The sequence below is a fragment of the Herpailurus yagouaroundi genome, unplaced genomic scaffold, assembly GCF_014898765.1.
Source record: "Herpailurus yagouaroundi ecotype Mexico unplaced genomic scaffold, PumYag 562, whole genome shotgun sequence".
NCBI lineage: Eukaryota > Metazoa > Chordata > Mammalia > Carnivora > Felidae > Herpailurus > Herpailurus yagouaroundi.
The window spans coordinates 93281-113613 of record NW_024412779.1 but is presented as its reverse complement, the minus strand read 5'-3'; the positions used below and the strand labels follow the sequence as shown (position 1 = coordinate 113613).

The 20333-nt window shown below is 43.6% G+C and overlaps 1 protein-coding gene across 1 annotated transcript; it reads right to left on the bottom strand.

Annotated features, from left to right (window-relative positions):
* Positions 1-222: 222 nt before the first annotated feature.
* Positions 223-11340, bottom strand: LOC121023546 (synaptonemal complex protein 3-like). The gene is made up of 9 exons (XM_040465501.1): positions 11267-11340; positions 8608-8776; positions 8019-8088; positions 7831-7865; positions 6056-6173; positions 5058-5157; positions 3461-3559; positions 1495-1599; positions 223-1361 (listed from the first exon to the last, which is right to left on the bottom strand). The coding sequence occupies exons 2-8, from the start codon at positions 8735-8737 to the stop codon at positions 1531-1533; spliced, it is 621 nt and encodes a 206-aa protein (XP_040321435.1). The 5' UTR covers positions 8738-8776; positions 11267-11340; the 3' UTR covers positions 223-1361; positions 1495-1530.
* Positions 11341-20333: the final 8993 nt, after the last annotated feature.

The following is a 20333-nucleotide window of genomic DNA, read 5'->3' as shown; positions in this document are numbered from 1 at the left end:
AGAGAGACAGAGCATGAACGGGGGAGGGGCAGAGAGAGAGGGAGACACAGAATCGGAAACAGGCTCCAGGCTCTGAGCCATCAGCCCAGAGCCCGACGCGGGGCTCGAACCCACGGACCGCGAGATCGTGACCTGGCTGAAGTCGGACGCTTAACTGACTGCGCCACCCAGGCGCCCCAGGTTTAAAAAATGCAGAAAGACAGGAGAAAATAAATCCTCTCCTCCGAATGGAAATGCTTTATTTTGAATGATTCATGAAAGCAACTTCAGGAACTGAGAAAAAAACACATTTAACTGACTTATTCCAAATATATTCTGAAACAATGTCATGTTTATTAAATAACATGCCCAAACGAAGATGGTGTTATGTTATTAAATGTAAAAAGAAAATGCCCATTACAAAAAGAAAGGTATAAGAATTAATTATTCAAGTTGTTAGTTCTCAAATATAAAATCAACGTTCCACACACTCAATGAACATTAAACTTGAAAACAAGGCACTATAGGTAATTTATCTTTAAAGAGAGATGTGAAATACTTAAACCATAAGTCATTAGGTATATGTACATATTAATGAAATACTTTCAATCAATGCTAAGGGCAAGTGTCATTTAATAGTGAACCAACACCAATTAAATGACATTTTGGTGTCTTTGTGGAAACGACATTTTCACAAACCCATGTCTCAGCACTGACACTTATGTATCTAGTTCTGTGCCCCCAATGATTTTAGGCAGCTTAATTTATTCCCAAAAAACCCCACAATCTTATGTTTGCTTTTAATAATTTTTATAAGGCAGTAGAGTAGATTTTCTGAAATCATATTTTTTTATTAGAATTGGCTCTGTAAACTAATGAGTAAAATACAAGCGGGCACATGGGTAAGATAGATTTTATACCCTTTAATTTTATTTTTCCTTTAGGAAAAGCAAAGTAACCTTCTTTCTGTACGTGTGCTCTGAACCTTTTGGGACTGATACAGATCCACGGAGGCCAAGCCTCAAATTAAATCATCCTGTTGCTAAAAGTTAATTAACAGTGTTAAGTACACAAAGTCATCATTACTAACGAAGGGCTGAAAGCTTAATACATATAATTGTGGAATTGCTGCTACCCACGTAACTGTTTGGGGCTTGGGGTTTTAGCAGGAAAAGATTCTTGCACTAAACAAGCAAGCTATGGTAAACAATGGTAAACAAGATGTACTGATTTCAACTACAATTTTTAAACTACCGCAATGTGGTTCAGTGTAGCTAATGTTATGCTTCTATCATCGCACTTAGGTTCAAGTTCTTTCTTCAAAGTCATCAGAATAACAGGGATTGAAGAGACTTTTGAACAATTGCCAGCTCTTGCTGTTGCTGTTTCAAGGAAGGAAATATTAAACATTTACATGCTATTTAGGTCATTGTTATATACACTTCAGCAAACAAAATACCCCAATGCTCACATCCCTCGTTAGTTCTTAATATTAAATATGCACTAAGTACTTACAACTTCCATCATAATTTTGTTTTGCAACTTGGTCATTTATTCTCTAACTTCACTTTGTTCATCAGTAAGAAGATGTTCATGGTCCTTCTCTAAGTCCTGCATACTCTAAAACAAAAAGCCTAGTTTAGTTATAAACCACCACTTTTCATCTCACGCACTAAACATGTAAAAGCAAATTTCAAAACTAACATCTCTTAATATGCAAAGGATGCCCGTTATTTATTCCAAGTAAGATATTATACCTAATACATGGAGACCAAAATACCCACCTAAGAAATTTTTTAAATGTTGTGTTTGAGTCAAATATTATTAGTATAGAGGCACAACAGTAGTAGGCTCAAAACAATGGGTTAATAAACAGTTAAGGTCAAGGTGGAGGGAAAAAAAGAAAAAGACTGACAGTCCCACTGAATGAGATGCCATCATTTTAAAACTCTCTAATAAGCTTTCTAGACACCATGTAACAGTGCATTTATAATGACTCATAATCAATGTAACATGATTCCACTGGAGGGAATAAAATGATCTGTGACACGACCTCTTTAAGTTATGAAAAACAAACATGTTCTAAATCTTTACTATTCACCCAACAAATAGTGATCTACTGCAGCCTACATAAAAAGTGCTGTGGAGGAATTTAAAAATGAATACACGATCTCTTCCTTCCTTATTCCAGTGAGAACAACAACAAAAAAAACATGTAAATAAAAACAACACAAAAACTTTATAACAATTAAGGCAACACAACTTGCCGTGACTATGTAGTGGAAAATAAGATTGATTCTGATTTAGTTGGCAAAAGAGTAAGATTTCGGTAGGTAAACGGAAGAGGCAATTGAAAGTATTCTAGAAACAAGGAAGTAATGGTGCGTTAGTTCAGAGAAAGCAACCAATCTGGAGGGGTGGGAGGAAAGAACGAACGTTAAGTATAAAACTACAAAGGGAGCCTTGTTATGGGGGAAGCGGGGCACAGACTTTGAATACCTGAGGGCCTAAAATGGGAAGCTAACGACAGGTTCTCAGGAGGGAAGGTCTATGCTTTGGAAGATCATATTGCAGAATGGTGAGGGATGGACTGGAGAAGAGAACTCAGATGAGGGTTTAGTAGCATAAGCAAGGAATGATGAGATCCTGAACTAGGGAGCAGCAGTTGGAATTCGAAGAAAGATACTAAGGTACCGTTGCAGAGGTAAAGGACACCTCCCCTCCGCCCAACACACACCAAGAAAAAAGAGGAGGAATGTGCAGGATTCTACTGCCTCCTAAATAAGTATATATCTGCATGAAGAAGAGGTCTGTGTCACTGAGGACAGTTGGTCAATGTGCAAATATCACAGCAGATCATTCTCAATTCACAAACGTTTGGTCCTCCTCTGGCTTTTTCATTCTGTTATATTGTATTTAGACCTTCTCTTATGATTTTAAGTTTGCATATAAAGTCATTATTAGTCATTAATATTCCAAAAGCAACTATGCCACAAAACACTCATGTAACGCATTTGGAAATAAAAGCAGTATTCATCAATTACCACTGCCTACTCATATTTAACAGAAACCGTCAATACAAGTAAAAGGCACGTAGAAGTGATTTATAGACTTCTTAGTTTCCACTATATATTTATTGCTGATCTCCTCCGAACTGATTGTTGCACAAAAAATTATGATTAAAGTGTTGATAAAGTACCACTTTTCTACACGATACATGTATTTCTAGGTAAAATCCCCAGCTTACAGTTCCCTGTTTTAAATGACTCCCACAAAAGTATTAATTAATCCCCAAAATCAAAACACATTTACCAATTATGTTAAATACAGAGCTATGAACTCCAAATGGAAAATGGTTAACGGTTCAGATGTACAACCTAACTGGGTTTTTTTCCCCCACGTAGATTCAGAAAGAAACAAACTATCTCCTACTTTTGTACACATGTTATGTTTTATAAGAATGTATTATGTTGCCAAATACCTCTAAGAATTGCACATATAAATTTTTAATTTTTTGCAGTCTCTGATTCTGAACAACTCTAGCTTGTTGAAGAACCTTTCGTTGCTCTTGAAACATACTCTACAAATATAAAAGAAAAGGATGATAAAATGTGGGTGACATTTAATATTTAGAGAAACATAATTATACATCATGTTTAAAAGGAATATTCTTTAAATCAATACTTGTTAACATTTCCTGTTGTAACAACCTTTATGACCGAGTTTAGATAACTGTGTTCACCACTAATACACAAAAACAATACGATGATCCTACCTAGTAGTCATTAAGTAGGAAATTTTTTTTCTTGCCAATATGGAAAACAGGTTTTAACTCTTGATTTCAAAACCCACAAATGACCCTTCCGAGAATGTGTTTACTACAAGCAGTCAAAAATCTATACACTGATCCTTCCTAACAGTAGTTACAGAGGGGATATTCTTTTCTTAACAACGTTCAAAACATGTATTAATTCTTGGTCATTTCAGTATGTACACAGATGATCCCAGCCTTTCCGCTCCTTGACCTGATCTCCAACAACAATTTTGTCCTCTTCCCTACTTCAGTCACTCACTTACATAGTCACACCCTGGATTCTGTCATTCCCAATAACTGCAACATCTACATTATATTAATAAGAGCAAAAACTTATATAGGAGCTGTGTGCCAGGTACTGTTCTGAACCATTTTAAATAAACATTATATATGATCTCATTTAATCCTCAAAACAACTCTACGAGGCAGGTGCTTTTGTTATGTCTCCTTCCATAATAGGTGAGGAACCTGGGTGAGGCACAGGGATAAACAATTTGCCGCTGATTTCACAGCTAGTACCGGTCAACCAGGATTGGATCCCAAAAACTGGTTCCAGAGTCCAGGCTCTGGACCACTGTACTATACTGGTTCTCCATTTTTTCCCCCAATATTCAACTTCTACCTCCCTGTTTGTAGTTCTCTCCCTTTCTCACTATAGTCCAACACTCTTTCAGGATTAACATCCCATGGATCCTATGACTTTTCATTGCCCCTGATCCCCACCCTCATATTCTTCCTTTTCCTCCTTCCTGGCCTAAATGCCATGGTCAATCATTATACCTATGCCCTCGCACATGTACCTTACCCCCTTTTCACTCCGCCAATTTGCATGGCTAAACCCCAACCCTGGAAAATCCAACTCTCCAGCTGCTCTGCCACAACCATGCAATGTGGTCTCACTTTAAATTCATGGTCACTATGACACCAACCTAAGTTAGACCCACAATGCTGCTTGGCAATGGCATTTCCCTAGTCCATTCACTGGCCTGCTCTCAGGAAACAATTCCAGGACTTCTTCTCTGCTCCCGAGAGGCAACACCTCCTCCACCACTCTAACTCTTAACTGGTGACCTTCCTGTATCCCTAAATAGACAGAAGCAATTCAGAGAGGACATTCAGTCTCCCACCGCTACATCTTCTACCCACCTTTACCCATCTGGGCTCATGGTCCCTACATTCTCTCCTATGTTTTTGCATGACCTATTGCTACTTGAGACTTTGATACAATAAATCAATCAATTTTAAAGCCAAAGCTGATACCAACGGCTAGTTTTTCTTGTTGTTTCTGGGCTTTCTGCATGTCTACATTCCACTCCTGAAACAAAGTCAGAAACTGCTGAGAATATTTGAGATGAAGATTCTGCCTGTAAAACATAATAATGAGCACTGTCATAATTCATAAAGACATGAAAGAATTAACCATATTCAAAACAAAATTGATTTGACACAATTTACACTACAAAAGGAGAAGGCAGTAATAGCATAACAGCAGCTGAAATAGCAGTCTCATGGGAAGCAGAAAGGTGACATGAACAATTTACTCTTATTCCAAAAGTATTGTTCCTAACTGACCAACATAAAAGCTATCTCACATGCCTTACCTCTTAAAAGCTAATGAGGATTTACTGTACTATCAGTTTTCCAGAAAAATTCATTTTATCTAAAAGCAGTTTACTTTTCATTTCTTCTTACTGAATAGCATATATGTTCTGATATGATAAGTAGATTCATTCAATGAGGATATTATATCCATTTATCACAGAAGATTTCCAAACAGGAATATTTCACTTAAATATATCCCCCGAACAATTTTTTTTTTTTTTAAAGAACGGTGAACACAATTTACCTAAAATATGCAAATTATTTACAATATAAGATTAACCTTTTCTACATAACTGAATACAGTTAACTATCACAAGAATAATGGTTTAAGACATTTACCTGAAGTTCAGCTAGTGTAGGTCTAGAATGAATATAAATTAATGTTATAGGAAGAAAACTCAATTGTTATTTGAAAGGGAAGAAAGGTCATCTCTATTGGCTTCTAGGAAATACATCTCAGAATCTGTTAAGGAGTGAGGTTACAGAACTAAGGAATTTATCTGCTTAGAAAAAAAACAAGCAAAATATGTTTTTCGCTGGAAAATTCAATATAATAGAATTTGTCTTAGGTTATTTGCGCCCATGAATACAAAGAAATGATACAAATGTCATCGTGACTCAAAAACAAAAACAAAAACAAAAACACTCCAACAACTTCACCTTTGTTCTTGTTGTAGTTTCCAAACATGCTCAATTGTTTCGTTAGTGGCTTTGATAGAAGCTTTTGTACCCATTTCGAACATTTTTCTCTTTGTGAGAAGAGCCTGTTTAATGTCAACTGTATGGAAAATAGATATTCACTGAAATTTAAATGTTGAAAGTTATTTCGTTTTCATATATTCAAATCAGTACGGGTAAATGTTGCCTTGGCGATGTGCAAAGTACATTTACAATTTATCATACAGACATCATAAATGTCCAATCGCTATGTTGTATACCTGGAACTAATATAATGTCGTATGTCAATTACACTTCAAAAAGCAAAGTAAGTAAAATAAAATTTATAATTCAGGCATCATTTCAAAAAGCAAGATTTGCTCACTATTTTCTGTAAAATCTTTCCAGTGCTAGTATCCCAATTCTAATTTTTCTAACTGCAGGTCACCTTTTAGTTTAGAGATAATGAAAAGGGCTTAATAATAAATATATTTTTCATTATCAAAATGTGTATAAAGAATCTCAAAGACAGACTTTAATTTCCTTCTGAAAATTTGCTAACAGGCACATTTTTCTAAACTTATAAAATATCCTCCAACTCAAGGGACACGTTTACATGGGTAAATGTCCTCCATCTCAAGGGATACATTTAGATGGGTTACCATTAGAATGCATTTTATAAAAAGCACGAAAGTATTTTCTTAAAAATGACCCTCAAAAAGGATAAAAATAATTATATCGCACATTAAAAAATTATTTTTCAAGCAATCTAGTGAGTGATGCTTTTAACTGCATTTTACTAACAGAGACAAAGGTCGTGGGTGTAAAATTCTAGTTTAAATAAATGAATTCAAAAACATTTAAAAAAATATTTTCATGGAGCTTTTTATATAACACTTTCATCCATAAGTGCTGCATTTCACAGAATCTGAATACTTCAAATAACGCTTTGCAGAGCATATGATTTGACTTTATGGATCTACAGTCCATAGTTATTTTTCAGTAGTCATGAAGGATCTGCACTACAATAAACATATTTTATACACCCAGAATCCATCTATAATAAGAAGTTTATTAGACAGCTCACAAAGCAAGCACTTTGTCGCCACCAAATAGAGCAAAGCCTTCAAAAGATACTTGCTTGTAAGGATGATCTCTATGGAGAGCCATATATTGACTCAGACTCTGCTAAGTGTACTGTCCTATAGTGCAGATGGTGTAAGTGACATCTGACAGAACAACATAAAATTTAGGAGTGTGGATATGATTAGACACTTCTCACTAGCTAGCAGAGTTATTTACTTTGCAACTACACAGTTTGTTAATGAAAAATAAAAATAAAGAGTTATATTAGAGGATTCGATTTGTGCTGCTACTCCAAAGAGAAGCACACTGGAAAGTTATGAAAGGTAGCGAAATTAAGAAAATTTAAAATTGGCAATACACGTTGATACATCACCTAAGCTGTGCACAGAAAAGGCAGTATAAACTTTTCTCACACAGTCTTACACAGTACATTAAGGGTACACGTGCATAAAATAATGGCATCATTCTTACCTCACGACTGTTAGTACCGTTTTCAGTTTTCCACATCAACAGTTCAAAAGGTCAGTAAAGAAACTTACAAAGTTGAATCACACTATAAATACTGGTATAAAGTGCTCTATACTAGAACACGGCATTAAAACCAGTCTTGGAATCCACTCACTAACATTCCCATTTATAAAAGTTGTATGGATTAAACAATTGTTTTGACTGCAAATATCACTTAAGCATACCTCCAAGCCTTTCCAGCATCTTCTGTACTTCATTCCTGTGAAGAAGTTACATGGAACATTATTGAGTAAGGATAAGCAAAGATCATATTTGCTTTGGAGGAAATGTGTCATTCTAGGATTTTATGGAGAATAATTGTATGAGCCATGTTGCCTAGAGCTGGCAGGTGATAACACTATGAAGACATTACCCCACATCGTCCTCAAATGTTCCTGCAGAAGGACTGCTCTCCCCGGGCTTATCCGGTACTGGATTGTTTCCTGCATTGAAATAAAAGTGGAAAGCATTTTAAAAGGAAGTATGGTATTCTGATCAGTTTTCAGGGGGCGGTAGCCTCGCCGTGTGGAGTTTTTTAGGCCTCTTGCAAGCAAAAGTCTTTACGGCAGACATATGAAAGGAAGGAACCATGTATGCACAAGGTCAGATGAAACTGGATGGGGGACGAGGACCATGCTCTGGAGACGGTGTTGCAAACCTTTCAGGGTTAAGGTCAGACTACACCACCTGGCACGTGTGAGACATTCTGGAAAGAGCAACTGCGAGCGAGCAGAAGTGCTGCTATCTACGCTTCTGTAATCCTGGTCTGGGATGGGAGGATCGAGTGGGCAACGTCCGGTACATGAAACCGCTTTACACACACACACACACACACACACACACACACACACACACACACACGTGTTTTACTGCTTACAATGCCAAGGACTCAGAAGCAGCGGCCTGCCCCGCGGGTGGTATCTACAGGCGCTGCATCTGCAAAGGTGTCAGATAGAGTGTACCTTCAGGAACAGCCTCCGGCCCACTCAGGTCTCTTCTCTCTTGTCCCCAAAAGTCATTGGCTGCCATACCCGGAGCCTCCACCGGGGCCTTCGCAGCTCTCCTCAGGCGCTTCCTCCGAGGTGGCGCCATCCCAAGGTGTCTTCCCAGGTACAGACAGCTGTCCTGCACCTTGTGAGTGCAAACACGCGTGAAAGAAATGGGGACATGGTCAATGAGCGATGCCAGGCAAGGGTCCTCTGCGCAGATCAGAGCATGAGCGCCCTCGTTGTCTCTCGTTGGGCCAGGAGGGGACAAAGACAATGGTGACAGCAGACCCCTGCCCCCCGTGGCTGTGACCCCCTCTCCCTGGCTGCGACCTGCCCCAGGACACCTGAGTGTCAGGACCCTCTGCCAGATTCTTGCCCCTATGTTGGCACAGCGGCTGTCCCCTGCTCTCGGTCCCCAAGGGACAACGTGCTGGTCTGGAGGCCTAAACTTGGCCGTGACCAAAAGAAGTGTCCCCTCCAAATGGATGGGGAAGAAACCGTTCTGCACCTGTCCGGGGACAGTCAGGTCAGGGGTCTCCTCGACATGCCATCTGGACCCCAGGACAACCAAGCAGTCCTGCAGGGCGACCGGCTGGGCAGGAGGGACAGACGCAGATGCTGCCTCCTCACCAGGTGTGGCCCTGTCCTGAAGAGGGGAACGTCGGGCTCGCTTCCCATCCTGCAGACCCTTCCAGCCCTGCCCTCGAGAGCCTCATCCTGTCCTGTCCTTGTCCTGTCCTGTCGTGTCCTGTCGGAGCCCCGGAGGAATCCGTGGGGACATCACTTCAGAGGTCAGCTCAGCTGCCGCCACCCCCCACTGTCTGTGGGGGCCTTGTCCTCGTCCTATCCTAACCTGTTCTCGTCCTGTACTGTCCTGTCGGATTCCCGTAGGACTCCGTGGGGACATCAACATAGAGGTGAGTACAGCCGCTGCCACCATGCACTGCCCTCGGGGGCCTTGTCTTGTCCTGTCCTGTCCTATCATCGGAGACCCAAAGGACTCCATGGGAACATCACCGCAGAGGTCAGCTCAGCTGCCGCCTCCACTCACTGCTCTCGCGGGCCATGTCCTGTCCTGTCCTGTCCAGTGGGAGTCCCGGTGGGATATCTGTGGGGATATCATGCAGAGGTCCATAGAGCTGCCACCTCTATACACTGCTCTCAGGGACCTTGACCTGTCCTGTTCTGTCCTATCGGAGCCCTGAAGGACTCCGTGGGGACATCACCTCAGAGGTCGGCCCAGCCACCACCACCCCACTGCCCTCGGGTTCTCAACCTGTCCTGTCCTGTTCTCTTGGAGCCCCGGAGGACTCCAAGGGGACACCCCTCAGAATTCAGCCCAGGCACCACCATGCCACATGCCTTCGGGGTCTCGTCCTGCCCTGCCCTGTTCTCTTGGCCCCCTGGAGGACTCCGTGGACATCACCTCAGAGGTCAGCCCAGCCACCACCACCCACTGCCCTCGGGGTCTCAACCTGTCCTATCCTGTCCTGTTCCCTGGGAACCCCGGAGGACTCCGTGGGGACATCACTTCAGAGGTCAGCCCAGCCACCGCCACCCCACTGCCCTCAGGGTCTCGTCCTGCCCTGTGCTGTTCTCTTGGAGCCCCGAGGACTCCGTGGGGACACCAACTCAGAGGTCAGCCCAGGCACCACCACCGTGCCACACTGCCCTCGGGGGCCTCATCCTCCCCCTATCCTGTCATGTCCTGTCAGAGACCAGAGGACTCCCTGGAGACATCACCTCAGAGGTCAGCCCAGCCACCGCCACCCCACCCTGCCCTCAGGGGCTTCGTCCTCTTCCTGTCCTGTCATGTCCTGTCGGAGACCGGAGGACTCCGTGGGGAAACCAACTCAGAGGTCAGCCCAGACACAGCCATCCCACAGTGCCCTCTGGGGCCTTATACTCATCTTGTCCTGTCCTGTCTTGTTGGAATGCCAGAGGACTCCGTGGGGACATCACCTGAGAGGCCAGCCCAGCCCCTGCCACCCCACACTGACCTCAGGGGCCTCGTTCTCATGCCTTCCCCTCCTGTCCTATCATGTCCTGTGGAGCCCCAGAGGACTCCGTGGGGACACCAACTCAGAGGTCAGCCCAGCTACCACCACCCCACTGTCCTTGGGGTCTCATCCTATCCTGTCCTCTCCTGTCCTGTCCTGTCCTGTCCTGTCAGAGCCACAGAGGAGTCCACGGAGACATCACCTCAGAGGTCAGTCCAGCCGCCACCATCCCACATTGCCCTCGGTGGCCTCGACCTGTCCTGTCCTGTCGTGGCCTCTCACATCCCAGAGGTCTCCGTAGAGACATCACCCCAGAGGTCAGCCCAGCTGATGCCACCCCGCAGGACCCTTGGGGGCCTCGTCCTGTCTTCTACTGTCCTGTCCTGTCCTGTCACAGGTCCAGTGGACGCCATGGGGACATCACCACAGAGGTCAGCCAAGCCGCTGCCGCCCCACACCCTGGTCCCCTCATGGCTGATAAGGCACCCCCCCCCCCCGCCACCTCCCATGGCAAGATAGGACTACCGGGCCCGCCTCCCCACCCGCCTGGCCTCCCTGAGGGTCTTCCCTATGCCCCACCCTCATCCTCTGTCTTTCTGTCCCTCCCTCCACCCCTCCACAGGCACAGCGACCTCCACACCGAGTCCTCTGCGAAGCTCCTCTGAGGGCCTCGCAATGGCGACGAGCTAGCCAGCCGTGCCTGGGCAGGAGCGTCGCTGATTGGTTGGCTAGGTGCACGTGACGGGGGCGGGACCCTCGCCGAGACACGCCCCCTGGGGGGACGGCCCAGGACCTTGGCGTCGGCGCCAAGGGTGGAGGCCAGGGCTCGGGATTTCCCGTTCTACCGCCGAGGACGTTTCGCAGGCCATCTTCCTGGGAAATCACAAAAGGACACCGGAGTGGGCGACAGGTGCACAAGCCTCCACCTTCCCGATGTGGGGGAATTAAGACATTATGCTCCCATTCCGTTGGTTGCCTTTTAGTTTTGTTGGTTGTTTCCTTTGCTGTGCAGAAGCTTTTTATCTTCATAAGGTCCCAGTAATTCACTTTTGCTTTTAATTCCCTTGCCTTTGGGGATGTGTCGAGTAAGAGATTGCTACGGCTGAGGTCAGAGAGGTCTTTTCCTGCTTTCTCCTCTAAGGTTTTGATGGTTTCCTGTCTCACATTCAGGTCCTTTCTCCATTTTGAGTTTATTTTTGTGAATGGTGTGAGAAAGTGGTCTAGTTTCAACCTTCTGCATGTTGCTGTCCAGTTCTCCCAGCACCATTTGGCACCTTTTGGGATGAGCACTGGGTGTTGTATGGAAACCAATTTGACAATAAATTTCATATATATATATATTAAAAAAAAGACATTATGCTCAGTGAAATATGCTAGTCACAGAAGGACAAATGGTGTACGTATGAGGTACCCAAATTCATAGAGAAAGGGAGTAAAGTGGTGGTTGCCAGGGGGTGGGAGGAGGAGGGAATGGGCAATAGGTGTTTCATGGGTTCAGAGTTTCAGTCCGCAAAGATGAAAAAGGTTGAGAGATGGATGGCAGTGATGGTTGTACAATGGGAATGTACTTAATGCCACTGAGCTGTACACCTACAAATGGCTGAACAGGTACAATTTGCATTGTTTCTATTTTATTGCGATAAAAAGGCAGAGGGAAACGCTGCTATAAAGACTGATATCTAGCTCTACAAAACTGTAAGCAAGTCATCCTACCCAGTGGAAGAAAGGTCATAACACCCACATAGATAAATGTGGTGGGAAAGGAAATTGCATTGGCCAATGAGCATAAAAAAGAGCTCATTCTTCTTAGTGTGGGAGAAATGCTGAAGAGGATTGCCACCACCACCACCACCGCCACCGCCACCGCAAACGCCACCAGCACGGACACCATCCCCATCCTCCCCCCACCACCACCCTTCCCCAGCCAATTGTAATCTGATTATACCCAGTATTGGTGCGTATATGGAACAATCAGAACCCAACCTGCTGGTGGAGTCACATACGTTGGAAATAATTTTGCTCTACTGAATACTCAGCTAGCCTCTGACCTAGGAATAGGTCACTAACTGCTTTAACCTCTTTGGCTCCTTCCGACGCTGCAAAGCATATTGCACGGATGCCAGGCATTGGAATATTTCTAGTATCACTGCTTTTTAGGGCTCTAAAGTGGGAAGTATCCACGTGTCCATGGACAGGAAAATGGATGAACGAACCGAGGAGTGGTTCCGCAACGGTGTGTGCTACCACAGGCAAAACGAAAGCACTGTGGCTCCACAGAATAGTATAGTCACTGTTAGGACACAATGTTGGGTGAGAAAGAATGTGGCGGAATACTACGCACAACGCGATACAGTTTATTGTAATACCCAGGCAACGCACCAGGAAGCAAGGATATTCAAGGATACACACACGGGTCTTCCACAAAACCAAACAAAACCAAAAGCGGTAGAAAAGGGAGGGGGGTGGTTTACACAGAACACTCAGGAGGATGGCCATTCCTCTGCAAGCGGAAGCAGTGGGTGGAAAGGGCCCCGGGAGGAGACGGAGTAAGAATTGTTAAATTCCCCCACATCAGAAAGGTGCACCTGTCGCCCACTCCCGTGTCCTTTTGTGATTTCCCAGGAAGATGGCCTGCGAAACGTCCTCGGCGGTAGAACGGGAAATCCCGAGCCCTGGCCTCCACCCTTGGCGCCGACGCCAAGGTCCTGGGCCGTCCCCCCAGGGGGCGTGTCTCGGCGAAGGTCCCGCCCCCGTCACGTGCACCTAGCCAACCAATCAGCGACGCTCCTGCCCAGGCACGGCTGGGCAGTTCGTTGCCCTCCCGAGGCCCTCAGAGGAGCTTCGCAGAGGACTCGGTGTGGAGGTCGCCGTGCAGGTAGAGGGATGGAGGGAGGGACAGAGAGACAGAAGATGAGGGTGGGGCATAGGGACCCTTAGGGAGGCCAGGCGGGTGGGGAGGCGGGTCTGGTGACTGTCTGGCCATGGGAGGTGGGCGGGGGCGTCTACTCAGCCACGAGGGGACCAGGGTGTGGGGCGGCAGTTGCTTGGCTGACCTCTGAGGTGATCCCATGGAGTCCTTGAGGCCTGTGACAGGACAGGACGAGGACGAGGCCCCCGAGGGCAATGTGGGGTGGCGGCGGCTGGGCTGACTTCTGAGGTGACGTCTCCGAGGCATCCCCCGGGGCTCCGTCAGGACAGGACAGGACAGGACAGGACAGGACAAGACCCTGTGGGCAGTGTGGAGTTGTGGCAACTGAGCTGATATCTGAGGTGATGGCCCCACGGAGTCCTTGGGGGCTCCAACAGGACAGAAGACAGGACAGGACGAGGCCCCCGAGGGCTCATGGGATGGGGGCGGCTGGGCTGACCTATGAGGTGATGTCCCGCCCAGAGTCCTCCCGGGCTCCGTCAGGACAGGACAGGACAGGACAGGTCGAGGCCCCCAAGGGCAGCATGCGGTGGCGGCGGCTGGGCTGACCTCTGAGATGATTTCCCCATGTAGTCCACTTTTTTTGGGGGGGGGGGGTTCCAGTCACCTGTGGATGGACACTTTGTTTCCACGTTTATCTATTGTGAAAGTGCTGTATGAGCACAGGTACACAAATATCTTTCTGACACTCTGTATCTGATTCTCTTCTTTCACGTCTTTTGGGTATATACCTAGCCATGGAATTGATGGATTGTATGGTAGCTCTATTGCTTAGTTTTTGAGGTTCTTCCATACTGTTTTCCATAGTAACTGTACCAGTTTCCAATCCTACCAACAATGGGGAATTGTTCCTGTTTCTCCACATCCATGCCAACACTTGTTATTCTGGGTTTTTTGGTCTTTGTTTTGTTTTTGTATTTTGTTTGCTTGATAATGGGCATCCAAACGAGTGTGAAGTGCTGTCTCCTTGTGGTTTTGATTTGCATTTCAGTAATTATTAGTTATGTTGAGCCTCTTTTCATGCGCTTATCGCCATTTGTATACTTTCTTTGGAGAAATGTCCATTCCAGTCCTTTGACAATTTTTTAATCAGATGACCTTTGCTGTAGTTGCGGTGGTGGTTGTGGTTGATTTGCGGGACCTCTTTATATGTTCAGCATTTTAATCTCTTATCAGAGAGATTGTTTGCAATCATTGTTATCAATTCCATGGATTGCCTGAACACTTTGTTGAGAATGTCCTTTGATGCCCAAATGTTTTAAATTTTGATGTTGTCCAATTCATCTATTTGTTTCCTTGCCTCCTGGGCCTTTGCAGATAAAATTGTCTGAACCCTAAGGTCATAAAAGTTTTCTCCTATGTTTTCTTATAGATGTTTTAAGGTGTGATCTTGCATTTTTTTAGTCTTTGATCGTGTTGAATTGATCTTTGTGCTTGCTCTCAGGTAGTGATCTAATTGCTTTTTTCCTCCCATGAAAAAATAATTGTACCACCCTCATTTATTGAATGGCACACACTTCCCCACTATCAGCTATGCCATGTCTATCATATGTCAAGTTTCACTCTGTCCCTGATTCCGCTTCCCTATCCTGGTCCACCAGTCATTTCATTTATCCTGTGCCAAAAACCACAGCTTGGAGTAGAATGAAGACTCTAAGCCAGAACTGTCTAACTCTGAATCCTCAAATATTAGCTGATACTAGGATGCCTAAGATCCTTCGGTGAATTCCTCAGAGCCTCCACAAGAGGGTCTACCCTATGTATGAGAACCCTTAGCATCTGGACTCGTTTAACTTCCCTTTTATCCACTCCATCCTGAGCTTCTTGCAGTTTCCTCAAGCACACCATTGCTGTTTCACCACTGGGCCTTTGAACAAGCTCAGCCGACTTCTCTGTCAAGTCTTGGTTGGCACTCCTTCCTTTGCCTGATACTGTGATTTGTGCTGCCTCTCTCCTCTCACTACACTGTAATCCAATCATCTGTGTGCTAATGAGACTGTACTATTGTGCCTCACCTTGATCATGCTGGAAACCTCTATGATTCGACCGAGCAGATTTGAAACTTACAATTCAAATTGGTTACTGTTTGCCCGCAAATAAAGACAACATTTCTGCAAGCTTTACTGCCCTTCGAAAGTATACATACCCATAGCTCATTTAATCATCTTAATAACCCTCTGGAAGATGAATTAGTGTAAGGCCAGTTTATAATTTAACAGGATGAGGATCAAAGAGCACAAATGTTTACCCAAGTTTGTAGAGCTTCACAGTAGAGCTAGGACCAGACCTTTGGTATTTTGCCCCACTGCTCTCCCCTGGCCCGCACCTGTGACCGTTTTGGGTTACTTTGCTGCTCTGGAAATAAACCTCATCTTCAGCTGTAAATCATGATCTCTAGCAGTGTTTGTGTCTTTGAAGAGTGTGACCGCAGATGTGGGAGTCCTTTAAAAAGTTGTTGGTTTCAATGTAAATTTCAAAACAAGTTACTTGAGGAAGGTACTATCTTTAACATTTTGGAATGCACCTAAACGTCATGAAATGATAAACCCATTGAAGAGTTCATGGACACCAGACCAGGTGAAAAGACAAAGGGGCTATCCTCGATAGAGCAAAGATCAGCAGTTCAGCAACCTGAAAGTAGTGTGCATCCAAATTTTCAGGGACATTCTGATTCTTTATGGCTAGCACGAGGACAGGAATCTGGATTTGTAAGAAGCTACCGCAAGGGATTTGGATAATTAATAAATACAATGTAACATAAGTGCTATGGCAGGCCGTGCATCTACCTAAGCATTCTACCCTTCATCCTTTCATCCTTGCTAACAGAACCTTGACCCCGTTATGTGTAGAGGTGAGCACGTGGCCCAGTCCAGCCCCTGGGCTGGCCATGATACGTGTCCCAGATGACACTGGTGGCATTCCTAGGAAAGCTTCATGAACTGGAAAGATGCAGCTGGCTTCCCCCTTTGATCTTTACCCTTTGTCCTGCCAGCGATATAGATACAATGCTTGTGACCTTGGAGACAAAAGCCACATTTAAGGACAGAGGGGCAAGAAAAGAGAAGATCCTGGCTCCTTGTGTAGCACCAGCCCTGAACAGTGTATTCCTACTGCATGTTAACCGGAATAAGTGAACCTCCTATGTGTCTAAGCCACTATTTGAAATGCAGTCAATTGCAATTCATAATGATAGAACAGTGCATACCTGAAATTTATTTTTACCCAACTTGCATCAGGTGTGGTACACTATTACTGTGACATTTAAACCCAAACATGTATAACTCCAAACTAGTTCGTTTATTTCTCCTGTAACGTTACCGGGAAAGTCAGTATGTCCTCATGGTGGGCATTATCCATGCACTTCTACAGGGACCCAGGCTGTCAGAAAGTCTGCCACATCCAACATGTGACTTCCACGGGTGCCCTGGACGTGGCCTCCTTTGCAGTTTGCTAGAAGGGGAAAAGGGCACGGAGGTGTGCCAGGTACGGGGATTTTTTTTTTTTTTTTTTTTTATGAGTTAGGCCTGGCAGTGGCACACACCATTTCCACTGACACCTCATTGTCTACATCTCAGTCACACGGTCACATCTAACAGCAAGGAAAGCTGGGAAATGATGCCTACACAGGGGCCCAGGAAGACGAGGAGAGCCAGGACTTAGGTGGGGAGCTGGAAGCCCCCGCAATCTATCCCTTTCTAAAATTAATGTAAAACTTGACTGCATTGGGTTTTCTTAAAGGGAAACTCACAAAAATCCTAGAAGCATGAACTGAAAGTCCAGCATGAAATTAAACGAGGCCTTCCCACTTACAGACTGTGAGACAAAGTCCAGCATGAAATTAAATGAAGCCTTCCCACTTACAGACTGTGAGACTTTGAGCTAATTTCTTGACCTCCCTAAGCCTCAGTGACTTTCTTACTATCTTAAAGGCATAACAGCAGTATTGTTCTCATAGTATTTTGGATGAAATTAAGTGAAATAATGCATTAAAAATCTTATGGGCACTCAATAATATAAAGCAAGCACTCAAATATTGATAACAGCACAATAATATTAATGTTTATAATTAGTTATACCACAATTGTGATTATATTATAATAATTTTTATATTGTCATTATTATGGCCACATTTTTAGCCACTGGTATACAATTTCCTGAACATCAAACATTGACTGCAAACTAGTGCCTGCTATATATTTCAGAGCCTAACAAATGAATGTTTTGATCATCAAGATTAAATATAACATTAAAAAATTTGGGATGGGAAATATAATATATTTCAAGTATATGAATTGTTTAGGGTGTGTCAAATGTCACAGGGCATTTTTATTCTTTTTATAAAAGTTTATTTATTTATTTTGAGAGACAGAGCACGAGCAGGGGAGGGGCAGAGAGACAGAGAGAGCGAGAGAGAGATTGGAGGAGGGAAACCCAAGCAGGCTCTGCACTGTCAGCATGAGCCCGATGCTGTGCTCGAACTCACGAACTGTGAGATCATCATCTGAGCCAAAATCAAGAGTCCGACACGTAACTGACTGAGCCACCCAGGTGCCCCTCTCGCAACTTCTTATTACCATTGCAAGTTCCTTCTTTTCAAATGAGCCCTCACATGATGGCGTTTCTCAAGACTTGATTTTACTCGGTTCTTTTCTCAATTTATACCCTTTCCCTAAATGTTTCCATATAGGTCCATGGTTTTGATTACCATTTTACATCATAGTTTCTCAAAGTGTGGTGCGTGGGATCACCTGTGTCAAAATCACAGAAAGGAGAGTGTTAGAGTCCAGATTCCTTGGGTCTATCCAAGGCCTGCCCAATCAACTATGTGGGTGGGCACTGGGAATCTGCATTTTATTTTATTTTTATTTTTTTATGTTTATTTACTTTTGAGAGAGAGACAGAGAGTGAGTGGGGGAGAGGCAGAGAGAGAGAAGGAGACACAGAATCTGAGGCAGGTTCCAGGCCCTGAGCTGTCAGCACAGAGCCCGACGCGGGGCTCGAACCCACGAACTGTGAGATCATGACCTGAGCCAAAGTCAGACGCTTAAACTGACTGAGCCACCCAGGCGCCCCTGGGAATCTGCATTTTAAATAAATTCTCCAGGTTGCTCTCAACCCCACTGAAGTTGGAACCACTGTTATTTGTCAAGGAGGACCTGACTGTCATTAACAATGGCAGCTCAACATCTCCATCTTGTGGCTTCCTAACACCATTGTCATTGTTTTGCAAATGCAGTCCATGGATGTTAGGAAACTATTAAAAATCTGAAAAACAGAAAAGAAATAGGAACAAAGGACATTAGTGGAGTATCTGCTCCACGAATAACCAAGATTGAGTTATAACATCTTTTGACTTTTCCAACACCAAACTTGAACTTACCTGTATTAAACTTTTAAGGGGAAGTCAAATTGATGCATTTCAATTGTCATCCGACTACACGAAAACACAGGTATTGGATGGCTGCTATCTATAGATCATTACACCACATTTTGGTTTCATACAGTGATGCCAAGAGGATTTCATGAATTATCAAGTTATCCTTCTAGAGCTTAGCTGATAAGGAACATGCCACTTCCCAAAAATAATTTAATATGGGGCACTCTTAGTTAAATTCAGTTCTACTGTTAAGTCTTTCTTCTAATTACAAAAGCAATAAACATTCATGGTAAAATAATTTTTAGAAAATATAAAATTCATGAAGGAAATGAAATTCATGCTTTATTCCACCACTCCGATATACCATACAATTCGAAATTGGGGGATACTATTTGCTTTTGTCCTTCTCCCTTCCCCTCTCTCCCTCTCTCTCTTCCCCTATACTCTTTCCATTTGACATTTCACTTTTTTGTACCTGCCTTACTTTCTACAAGCTCTGTATTTTTTTTCTGTTTTTAATCACACATTTTACTTCTTTCATCTAAGATTTGGAAGCAAAGCTTCAATATTTTATTCAGTCTGATCACACTTTCATACTGCCTACTTCAAGTAACAGGTTAATGCTAAGCCAATGATTTATGTTTTACTTGCAATTCTCTTCCTTATAATGCTCAGCATTTCACTGGCACTTGTAAGCACACCAGTGTGTTGGGTGAGGGATGACTGATGATGACCATTCAATGGGGTAAGGATAGTCTCTTTAACAAGTGCCTCTGGGACAATGGTGCATCCATGTACAAATGAATGAAGTTGGACACTATAGTCACACCATACACAAAAAGCCTAAATATAACAGCTAAAATTTTTAAATTCTTAGAATAAAACAGAGGAGTAAACCTTCATGACCTTGGATTTCTTAAATATTAGACCAAAAGCAACAAACAGACAAAAAAATAGGTAGGCTGGCCTTCATCAAAATGAAAATGTTTTTGCATTAAAAGACACTATCGACAGAAATGATATCCTACAAGATGGGAGGGAACATTGGCAAATTATATGTCTAGTGGGAGTCTAGTAACCAGAGTATATAAAGAACCCTTACAACTCCAACCAAATGACCAAACAAACAGCAAAAATGGGAAAGGGATCTGAATACATATTTCTCCAAGGAAGATATACAAATGGCCATCAGTCACATGATAATATGCTCAACATAATTAGTCATTAGGAATTGGAAATCAAAACCTAACAATAGCTGTTAACACCCACTAGGGTGTCTAAAACTAAGGTTCAGGGGGAAGGGAAAAATAACAAAATTGCTGTTGAGAATGTGGAGAAATTGGAAGCCTTATACACACACTGCTGGTGGGAATTTAAAGTGGCACAGCCACTG